This window comes from Aplysia californica, unplaced genomic scaffold (genome assembly GCF_000002075.1).
Source record: "Aplysia californica isolate F4 #8 unplaced genomic scaffold, AplCal3.0 scaffold00426, whole genome shotgun sequence".
Classification (NCBI taxonomy): Eukaryota; Metazoa; Mollusca; class Gastropoda; order Aplysiida; family Aplysiidae; genus Aplysia; species Aplysia californica.
This window is the reverse complement of record NW_004797696.1, coordinates 204,394-215,822: the sequence shown is the minus strand read 5'-3', so window position 1 is coordinate 215,822 and position 11,429 is coordinate 204,394. Positions and strand designations below refer to the sequence as shown.

General features: G+C 39.0%; 1 protein-coding gene across 1 annotated transcript in view; it reads right to left on the bottom strand.

Annotated features, from left to right (window-relative positions):
- ER (estrogen receptor) overlaps positions 1 to 6,399 on the bottom strand; it is a gene marked incomplete at its 3' end in the record, with an annotated part of 29,021 nt that extends 22,622 nt beyond the window's left edge. Inside the window, 3 exon segments of the mRNA NM_001204719.1 lie at positions 1,681 to 1,794; positions 2,366 to 2,485; positions 6,180 to 6,399. Coding sequence (NP_001191648.1) covers positions 1,681 to 1,794; positions 2,366 to 2,485; positions 6,180 to 6,399 — 454 coding nt within the window.
- Between the last annotated feature and the right edge of the window lie 5,030 nt (positions 6,400 to 11,429).

Below are 11,429 nucleotides of genomic sequence, written 5' to 3'. Positions count from 1 at the left end.
GGGGGGGGAGACAAACAAAAACCAAAAAGAGAGAAAGACGCAAAAGAAGATAAAAACCGAGTCAGTGTTATTCTTAAACGCAACACATTAAAAATGTTATACAACGATGTAACAGCTTCACAGTGTTTATGAAAAGCCCTATTGGCTTCCGTTTATCACGGTAACTGTTTTTGTTTTTAGTTTTAGTAAGTGTTTTATGGCACTTCTTATAAGTGCCGAAGATTAGAGATGTTACTTGAGAGTAAGAAACCAAAAAAAGGAGGAAAAGAGATCAGGACGAAAGATGCTTCAGAGGAAAGGAGAAAAGCACACAAAAGCACCTGCCAACCACCCGCAGAGAGCCTTGAAAATTTCCTAGACAATAAAACACTCAAGAATGCGGTATAAGGGATCTGAAACAAAGCTCATCCCCAAAGCAGTCCAGTCGAGCGTGGTGCCAATCTATTCCGGTGATCAAATGTTCCTTTTTTTGGGGGTCCTAGCTTGGACTCCACTTCGCTACCTCAGAATTACAAAGTGCTATCTGACATTTTTTGCAGTTTAAAGTTACTAAGACCATGAAGTCAGAAATCAAATGATCAGTCTGCTCTATCAAAATTGTAAAATTATTCGAGTTGTTATCAAGATAGGCCTATTCAATAATTGCAAAAAGCTTGACATGTGAGACTCAAACTGTTTGACGGCCAATTTCTCAAAACTAGGTACTTCATAAGCTTTTAACGTTATTTTTCATTATAGTTGTTCTGTTCCTATGTCTGGATGAAAATAGTCTGTGTGTGTGGGCATTAATGTATATTGCATGAGAAGAAACGAAGTAGTAAGAAAGGTTTTTGAAAAATGGGTAATTCCAATGTAAAGCTGATTGAGCTACTTTGCTGAAAATGCGCTTTATAAATGTTATATATTATGATTATTATTATTATTACTGAGGAGACAGAACTTTGTAATTTTGAGGTAGAGACTTGTCATCAAAGCAAAAATTTTGTAGTTCTGTTTTCTTTTCAGTCTCTACCTTAAACCAAAGATTTATTTACGTCTTTATTTGCAGCTACCAACTGGGACAGAAAGCCCATTTTTCTAGCCTCCCCTCTCAAGAGCAGCTCTCATAAACTTTGCTCCTTGTTTTCTAAACTCCACCCCTACCACCCACTCCCAAACCAACCATATCAATCTGTGTTATCTTTCAGAGCTGACTCTGAAGTAGAGTTTAAAAAAAAATGATAACCTTGCTGATGACCAACTGTCCTTTTCCCACTGTACGACTTTCCTCATACATATGTCTGTGTAAAAAATGTTCAGAGACAGCGAAGGACAAACATTCCCAGGAAAAACAAATTATCTTTTTACAAAAGGATCTGTTGCAGGCCAAGCTGTCAGGCAAGAAAAAAAAAGGATAGAAAATTGGAAATTTCTGAATTGCAGAAATATTTGAAAAAAAAAGAAGAAAGTTCGCTTACAATGTAATAGGAATCATTGGAAGGATGAGGTTACTGTCCATATAATAGATGTCGAGACAACATGACAAAATTTCCACATTTAATGGTCAAGACAATAGCATCACGGTAAAGAAAAAGAAGGAGCAGACAACACTGAAGCCCCGATTAACATCCCACTGAATGATGTAGCCAATGAAAACCCGACATTTGAACCAGACTAAGAGATGGAAGCAGGCTCACTCACCTTTGTTCATCCCCACTTCATAACACCGTCGTAACCGGCAAGCTTGGCAGCTTTTCCTTCTGTGTTTGTCTATGGTACAAGTATTGGTGGCGGGGCAGATATAGTCCACTGGCCCTGTAGAGCAAACAAACAGAAACAGGATGTCAGCAAATAAACGACACAACTAGCCGCGGCACTACAAAACTTTTGATTAAAAATGGTACAAGCAATTTTGGAAGGGGGTAATTTTGGGAAAGAAATCAGAATCTGCTTTCTTCTGTGTACCATCAAAGCAGTCGAGAGAACAGATTAGGTAGACACGGACAATGAAAAGGAATAAAAGGAACAGACTGCACTAAAGTGCCTACCACCACCCAACTCTTGACTATCAAAGTAGAAGAATAATTAACCCCACATAAAACAATATGCTAGCAGACCATCTCAGAGTCATTAACAGTGGAAACATTTTCTCACAGAATACACAGAATCCGCCATAATTGGTCTCATTGGCCATAGCTGAAGGAATAAACATTTTTAACCGTTAAAATCTTCTGTTTCACTGAGAAATATTTTCCTCTATGGATGCACTGGACAGAATCAGACATTGGCGGGCAAACTATCATTATCAGCAGAATACAGGGAAACAAAACTTTTCTGTACCAACTGGGTGGCTTAACAGGATGGCGGCATAGACGTGAATACATACCCTGTATACTCCGTTTGAAGAAGGCCTTGCAGCCCTCACAGGACCACACGCCATAATGAAAGCCCGAGGCATTGTCACTGCACACCTGGCACAGTTTTGCTTGAATGCTACTCCCAGGAACTGAAACACCATAAAGCAAATGGACCTTAGTATTCTTTCCATTTTTAAAAAGTTCAGCGCACTACTAGAAACACTCACTATTTCAACATTTGGTTCTTACATAGGATTTTTTAAAAATAAGGCAGGAAAGAAGACAGACAAGATACGTCAAAATAGACATCACCCGTACACATGTGAGGGCAACAGTTTATGAGTACTTATTCCATCCTTAAAAGTGCAACCCTGCCAGCTGCAGTTCAGACAGTCTATATATACTTGACACCCCCCCCCCCAACAATCTCATAAAAAACGTAATGTAATATAGCAACATAATCCCATGATATACTGATTATCCCAATAAATGTTTATTATCAAACTCACTGCCATAGTAAAAACATAGCATACACAGAATATCACAGAAGACATATGTTGTATATTGACAGTCTCAGTAAATGTCTATTTCACACTGTTTAGCCCATCAAATGGTTCATCATATACAGACAGCCAGTTTACACATATCACACAGTGAATTCTACTGACAGTAAGCCTATGTCTCCTTATGCTCCATGCGACATTCAGTCATACGCAACAGTAGCTAGTGATTAGTCGCGAGGTGTGTATCCTTATGCACGACCACATTGTGTCAAAATTTTCAGTCGCGAGCGACAAAACTGTCTTCTCATGTGCGACGCGACATTTAGTCGCGGGCGACTGGCAAAGCCCTCACGCGACTGGCAATTCACAAAAGAGAGACAGTGGCAAATTTAAAAGTCAAGATGGACAAGGAAGTACAAAGTCCATCAGATGGAAGTTCTACGAGCCGCAGACATTTTTAATTCCGTACTTGGCCATTCCCGTGCAAGTCTTCCGCCTCCTCCTCCTCTTCCTCCTCCTACTCCTCCTCCTCCTGCTGTTCGTTAAAAAAACAACAAAACAACAAGATTAGATTCACAAAACTTGCATTGAGTCGAATTGAAGATGAACATACTACACACACAAACACACCACATCACACACGGCGTTTCAACTGTCACTCCTTGGCTAGGTATTTTGACCAATGGTGATGTTCTAAACCTGGCACACCCCCAGTCTGTCGCATGCGACGAGACCCTTGATTGCAACATGAACCGATCACAGACGACGGTCGCGTGCGACTAAATGCCGTGTCACATATAAAGAGACGGTTTCTTTATAATCATACTTGATTGATTTTAGAGCGGCAATGACCACACACGACGCCGCGTCGCGCATAAGGAGACAAGCTCTAAGAGGGAATGTATTTTATTTCTTGACTCACGGGACAAGTACATCAAATACTTATTGCTTCTGCCCGCAGTTCAAGTATGATGCTTGCAATGATAATTGCATAAACAATGATTTTCATGTAAAGGATACTCCAGTGGTTTAACTGACAAAGAATGTCGAACAACGTTCATGACATCAATTTTAGGTGGGTATCTATTGGGGAGTGTCATTGAGTAAGAAATTTTATCCCTCCTCTAAAATCAAGACTGTGTACTGACCTTTAATGTAGGGTTTATGAATCTATTTTGTATGGGTGATATCATATTATGTGTTATTTACCCATATCCAGCATGAGATACAACTTTACAAAAGAAATTATGTATACATGCAGTATGAAGTGTTGCCGACTATGCAAGTCACTGTGACGCATTTTTCACATGGGATATAGGAAGACTTCTTAGAACATTATTTAACTGAAAACAAAATAGGGCATTGGCACAATAAATGTTAAGTCGGGAATAAAATTAAATAACAAACAAAAATTCAGGGAAATCCCATTTCTTGTACAACTGGAACAAGTAGCCCATGTAAAAAACGGGGTTCTGATCATGTAGGACCCCCCCAAAAACAAAAACAAAAAGAATTAGAAAAACAGTGACCATTCAAATCACCCCCCCCCCCCTGAAAGTTTGAACTAATCAGTTCCTATCTCACGAATGTATTAATACTAACACACCTACAACACAATCATATATGCAGACAAACGTTCAAATTGCAGACAATGATAAGGTACATTTCACAACAAATTTTTGCTTACTAACAACATGCTTTAAATAGCCAGACAAAAGTAGACACCACAAAAGAAACTTTTGTGTCTGTCTGTACGCAGTCTTCTTTACTAAAAAAAATAATTCTATAACAAAGCTCAAATCTGTTAGTTCCCAGCCAATCATTTTTGGAGCATTTTTTTTTCTTAATCTCAATGTTTAGTCTAGCAATCCGTGGCGCATGTCGAGGCCATGGATCAGTGTTGTAGGAAGCTTCCTTTTTTTTTTTTTTGGCCTCTAAGACATGTCAGGAGCAATCTTTCTCTTTCTGTTCTCTTCTCCATCATTTGCAGGTCTTTACATCTTCCAAACACTAACTTTCTGCAGACAGGACCGCAACGTGCAAGTTCCCTGCATCTTACTTTTAACTCATCAGACTTCTAAAAAACTAAAGTTGCTGGTTGGTCAAGATAAAGAATTGAATAAGGTAGGAGAATCTTAAATATTTCTGAAAAACAAAAGAGTATCAGCAGCAGTGAGCTTTCCTTTTTAAAAAAAATTTACCTCAGATAAACAGTACTGACACAATATTAACAATTTATAATCTGGGATGTACGATTTCAATTACAACCATAAAAGGCTTACTGTCTTCCAATAACTGATCCTGAAGGAAAAGGGCATAGTACCCCTAATAACTGCTATATCCTGGATTTCAGATCACACCTCATGCCCTTTGGTTTGAATATATACATGTATATATATAACAACACTGTTGTTCTGCTTGAACTTCACTTCAAAAACATCCATTTTGGAAAACAGTATGTTAATGAGACATCTAGCCAACAATCTTCAAAACTACAGAACAAAAAAAGTTGACCTATTGTTACCCACGGCTTTGGCAAAAGGGTAAAATTCTGCTGTTAGAAACGTGCTCACAAGAGTTCCACCAGGACTTATGTGTCACGAATAGAAGTCGAGATATTTGCGATTGAAGGAAGTGAGGGTCGCTTGGTTTCAGAAATAAAGTTAGCCACAACATGGCCACCAAAGTTTGGTGATTTCCAAAGCTTGAGGGTCCTAGGATACTGAAAATTTACATCTTTTGTGCCTTTAATCAATGTTTTTCAGTATAATCCACACAGAATGTGTTTCTAAATGGACATAAAAGCTGTTGAGCCAAAAAATAGAAAATTCAAGAAAAAAATTGCCCAACGGCTTTTTAAATGCCAGTTTCTTTGATTTCATTATTTCAACGAGCGCCTGATTTCACCATGATGCCTCACATATGAACATAATTTCAGGAGATTACTGGGTGGAAATAAAAGAATGAAATAACATTACAATTGCGGAAACTCACTGTAGCTGATTGTAAAAACCATAAAAGAGAAAACTTTATTTAGGGGAATTTATGGACTTCCAGAAAGGTTGCTTTTTTTTCTTTCTCTTTAAACCTGGATGATTTTTTTTTATACAAGTGTTATACCCCTCTAGACAACTATATGTGTCACACAGAAAGCTATCAGTTCCTCCCCTTAAGAAATGGGCCAATTTATTAACACCCCCTCCCCTCATCCCCATCCAAAAGTTGGATGTTTGTCTGTACCAGAACTCTGTAACCCTTCAGTTTTTGAGAAGCAGTCCCTTTTATACTGATGACAGATTAGTATGCTCACACTGAGAAGCACGTCCCTGGTAGTACTCACCAGCTCCGCCAATCTCCTGCTTCATGTGTGAGGACGGGCTGGCTCCGAGCGTCCCCGGCCCGTGTACATCCATGAGGAAGTTGTGGGGCAGGGTACCCGAGCCCGCCTCAGGTGTGGTGGAGGTGGCTGCCTGCAAGTGAGCAGAGCCTGCCGTGCCCTCCCCGCCCCCGCCCGCACCGCTGAGAGGCAGAACCGGCATGCATGAGCTGGGAGAGACCATCCGGCCCTCCTGCTTGGGGGATTTGCAGTCGGACGGCTCTCTGTGAATGACACAAGGGGGGACAACTGGTCAGCACTGCTGTCTTAGAGAATCTGTGTTCAAGATTTAAGTGTCACAAAACTTTCAAGTTAATGTCATTATAAATTGAAATATAGCTTTGAGTTTCAGTAAAGAAAAGCACATCAGCACAATAATGGTCTTACAGTGCAGGGAAGAAGCAAAAGAGATACACAGAAACAGCAGAGCCAAAAGAAAAGCAGTAGGACCAACCAGTGGCACCCCCCAGCCACCCGAGGCGTCGAAGAGAATCTGTGTTCAAGATTTGAATAACACAGAACTTTCAACCCAGGTCAATGCCATCATAAATTGAAATACAGCAGATCGATACAAAAGACAACACACACACACACACATACACAAACAACCCAGATTAAACTAAAGGCTGACCTCAAGTTGATGAATTGCAAAAATTCTTCAACAACATCAAATAACAGAGCCTTCTAAAAACATCAATAAACCTAATACACATCAGAAATCAATGAATCGCGATGAAACAACAAAAAGCATTAAAGAGTGCTGATTGGGCCATCCAATCATCTGTACTGTAACTCCTGAAAACTTCTAGTGGAAGGCATCTCATTTATTAAAACAGATGGTAAAGAAGGTTGTGTACAGTGCAGTCACATGTGAGCAGAACAATCACTCTCGCAGCTCTGATGCAGTCTGTCGTATTCCGACATATGACGGAGGAAACGGACCACAACAAAATAAAAATTGTTCATGACACAGCCAAAGAGACAAAATGATCAATAATTTATTATGGAAAGGCAGACAAGAGAGCTACTAGCATAATGGTGAGGCTCAGTCTCATAACAGAAATAAACTGACAGGATGCTATTAAATAAAGAATATGACTGGTGTCACAGCCAATAGTCTTTATTAGAAGCAATAATTACACACAAGAACATGACAAGCAATAGCAAGCAGTACCAAAAAAGGAAAGACAAAAACAGTATCAGTAAAGAAGAAAAATCATTCAACCCCCCCACCCCCCCTCCCCCCCAAGTCTGTCGTGGGTATAAGCTTAAAGCAGAAGAGGAACTGACTTCAATTTCAATTTTTTTGGTGGGTCACGAACAAATTATGATAAAAGTGACTCTAAGAAGATGAAGAAGAGAAGAAAAAACTGTTCAAATCAGAGCACCAACCAACCACCCGTAAAAAGGAAATAAGTAGATTGAATATGAAAAAACATCTTTTAAAATGTCTTTGCTTCCTATGAACCGGAATTTTTTTTTTAAAGAACAAAAGATATAGCTGACATTGGGAATTCCTGGGAGCTTCCCCGTATTCTCCAAGAACAAATACTAAATTGTGCTAAAATTGCTACATCAATATGAACATGAAGCTTAATTGAGTAAAGTTATTGACAGGCCAATCACACAGATTTCCTACACAGTAACAAGTTAATAGGAGAAGGCAGAAAAGCAAACACAACAAAAAAATCCGAGGAAGTAAGATGTTCTTGTGGAATTGCACAATTACGGGCGGGGTACGATTAATTTTGCGGTTCTCTCGGGCGACACATTTTATGAGTCCAGGGGAGGTCCATGATAACGGTGACCATTTGTCATCTCACAGAGAAAAAGAGGACATGAAAGTAGACGACAGAACATTATCAAAGAGCAGGAAAGGATGGGAAAATAGAATATTTTTTTAAGAGAATAGAATTTTCTGTCGCTGTCAGGTTTCAAACCCGCAACCTATTGAATGAGAGGTGAACACGGTACCTTTAGACCACGGGAGCCCCCCTTTTCTTCTCCAAACACTCTCACAAAATGCATTTACAAACATCCTCAAAATGATGGCTGTGTGGGATGGAAAAGGCAGAGAGGCAGAGTGTCCCTTCAAGCCAAATAGAGAAGTATTGTGATAAAGCAAGAAATGCGCAGAGGCAGAATTTAAAAGGAAAGAGGCAAGACTCACCATGAAAATCATTATAGTCCTGCCCTCAACATCCCAGCACATAATTCTAAACGGTACCTTAAATACAATGTAAAAGTCAATATTTAAAAGAATAATAGTCGATGCGCCAAAGCCCGAAATATTCACCCTACCCCACAAAAAATATGTTCAATTATGAATTCGCAAATGCAAATACAGTACCATATTCCAGCAAGCAAGTAGCTTCTGCAGTGTATATTCATATGCACAAGAATATGAGACACATAAACGAAGTTGCTTTTGATATAGGAATAGCTCAAGACTACGCCACAGAAAAATTTCAGAAAATTAAAGAAAAAAAACCCATTCCTGTAACACAGAAAAGGAAGACTTTACTTCTTATTTTGTACAAAAATCGCCCTCATAATTCTATAATCTCTTTGCACTGTAACAAGCTACAACTTAACACTAAGTGTGTGAGGCAAAGAGAAACATACTGTCATACTATTATGGTAACTTAGAGCTAAGAGAAAAAAGCAAAGATATGTAGAACTGAAGCAACAGACAGTATGGCACAAAGAATAACCAATGGCACCCTTAAACCCTTTTTTTGTGGAAGTTCTTAGTAAAAGCTTTACGGCACTTGAAGTACAATAAATCATATATGTGCCAAAGAACAGAGTTGTTACTGTAGAGTAACATACAAATAAAAGAAGGAGAGACACAGGTGATTAATCTTTGATTGGAAAGAAGGAGCAAAGCACACCAAACCACCCATCTTTGACCATTTTTCAACGTAAACATTCTTTAAAAAAGTGTAACATCTGGCACGGAAACAGGTTATACTAAATTTAAGGTTTAAGTTAAAGGGAAGTACATCAGTTTGACATCAGTCATTTTGTGTTGGGAAAAAGCTAGAGGCGAACAGAAATAACAGTGAAACACTCAAGAAGTTAGCTCTATCGGTGGCACCCTCAAACTATCTCCCACGGTATGGTTGTGAATAAATTCTAAATATTAAGAAAATACATGGTAATGGTAAACTGGGAAAAAAAATTCCTTTTCAATGCAAGGGAGTCTAATGTGTATAAATTTAATAAAACGGCTCATGGTCAACAATAACATACATGCTCACTGAAATTTATAAAAACGCCTTCGTGTCCCTTTCTTTTTCTCACACATCTGTCTGCCTGCACATCCCCCCCCCCAATCATGTGTACACACTTTTCTCAAGTACATTAGCAAATTGAACAGAGCAAACAGGGCAACAACAGCGTACATAATCATAAAAACTGGCAATGTGCACCCACAAAGTGAATTCTAGACTGTCAGACTGGTTCAATAAACCTGACAGGATCAGAATAAAGTAGAGGGAGGAAAATGTGTCTAGACTTTCAAGAATGTCCGTACACTATTGATCCTGGACAGTGCAGAAATATTCTCACTTCATCCAGCATCATATTTGATTTGGAATATTTTACCCAATTCATACTGTTCCCCCTTTACAAGAATGAATATTTACACAATTTTATACATTTATTACAGGTGAAAAGCATGAACCCCAGACAAAGCACAGATTACATTCATAAGAATTCCTTTTTTTTAAAAAAATGGAATTTGGCAGTTTTATCTGAGTCAGAGAGAAGCACATTGACAGTATAACAAGAAGATAAGAGCTGGGAAAAGACAAGACAGCTAAACACAGCTGGAATTAAAAAGAAGAAGACAGACTCAAAAGCGATGATTTCCAATCCCCAAAAATGGATGACATGGATTTAGACAGTTGTAGTTTTGGCAAGTAAGCAGGATAACGGAGACATGAGGAGCAAATTTGAATTAAAATATTGATACTATAACACCAAAAAAAATAATAGAAATGTACCACACAAGAACCCCCTACCAACCACAGCATGGACAGACTAAAAAAGGACACATTTTGTGATAAAACAGTTCACAACAACCCCTGAGCTGAAGAAAAGCTCAAAATAATGAAGTCCAAACAGTGACAGAGAACTTTAGAGAAACCAAAATGAAAGACAGAAATAAAAAAGGCCACTAGCAATTTACAGCCAGTCATCCTGATAAGGGGCTGCATTTTGCCAGGAACAGATTAGGACAATAGAAAATACTAGAATGGACGGCACAAGGGGGTAGGAGGATTATGGTGTCCATCAATTCCCAACAGAAATAGCTTACAGGAAAGAAAAAATGCAACAAAACCCCCCCCAAAAAAACTGTTAACCACCAAAACCCACTGACACAGTAGAACATCACAAAAAATCTGCTGGAACCTTTCAAAACCAGACATGATGCAAGCAGCAATACCAATAATATTAAATGTGCACTTCGCATTTTGCTGATACACTAAGCTAGATTAATTTGAAACTATACAGCTAGAAATTTGCTCAAAAGTTGTTCTCCAAAAACAACTGAGAACCTATTGCCAGTTCCATTTACGAATTCCACTGGCTGAAAGGAATTGAGAAGTATCACAGGATTAAAGAAACAAGAGTCACTTTTGATGACATACATCAAATAATGACAGGAAAGACAGAAAAAGAGACAGTATAATTTCCCAGTCATTCAAATGGAAAAGTGTCAGGACAAAGTCTAAAATTTCGTGTAGTCACCGAATTGTTCTGTGGTCATATTTCCGAGCTTCAGAAGCAATCTTCGACTCGGGAGACAGATGCCAACGCGTATTTCTTTGTACAAGTCTGGCTTTAATGCATTCACATTTTCTGTCTAGACAGGGCTCCCCCCCAAGCCATCTCCTTATACAAGCAATCAATAACTGCAACACTGTGTACTAAAGGCCCACAGGAGCACTACTCTGGCTGCATCTAGAGGATGGGGGGGAAAGAGGGGAGAGAAGGGGAACAGGGCCAATGAGCCAAGCTTCAGCACACCCATGAGAGATATAGGGAAGACAAGTGTGTAAGAATAAGTGCAGAAGTACAAACACAATAGCCGTCATATACTGTAAGAGGTACAAAACAACCAAAAACCAGTAATGCCACAATATCATTAAGTGCCAGATCTGAAACAGTTATTATTGATCATGGTTCACCATTCATTTCTTTGCT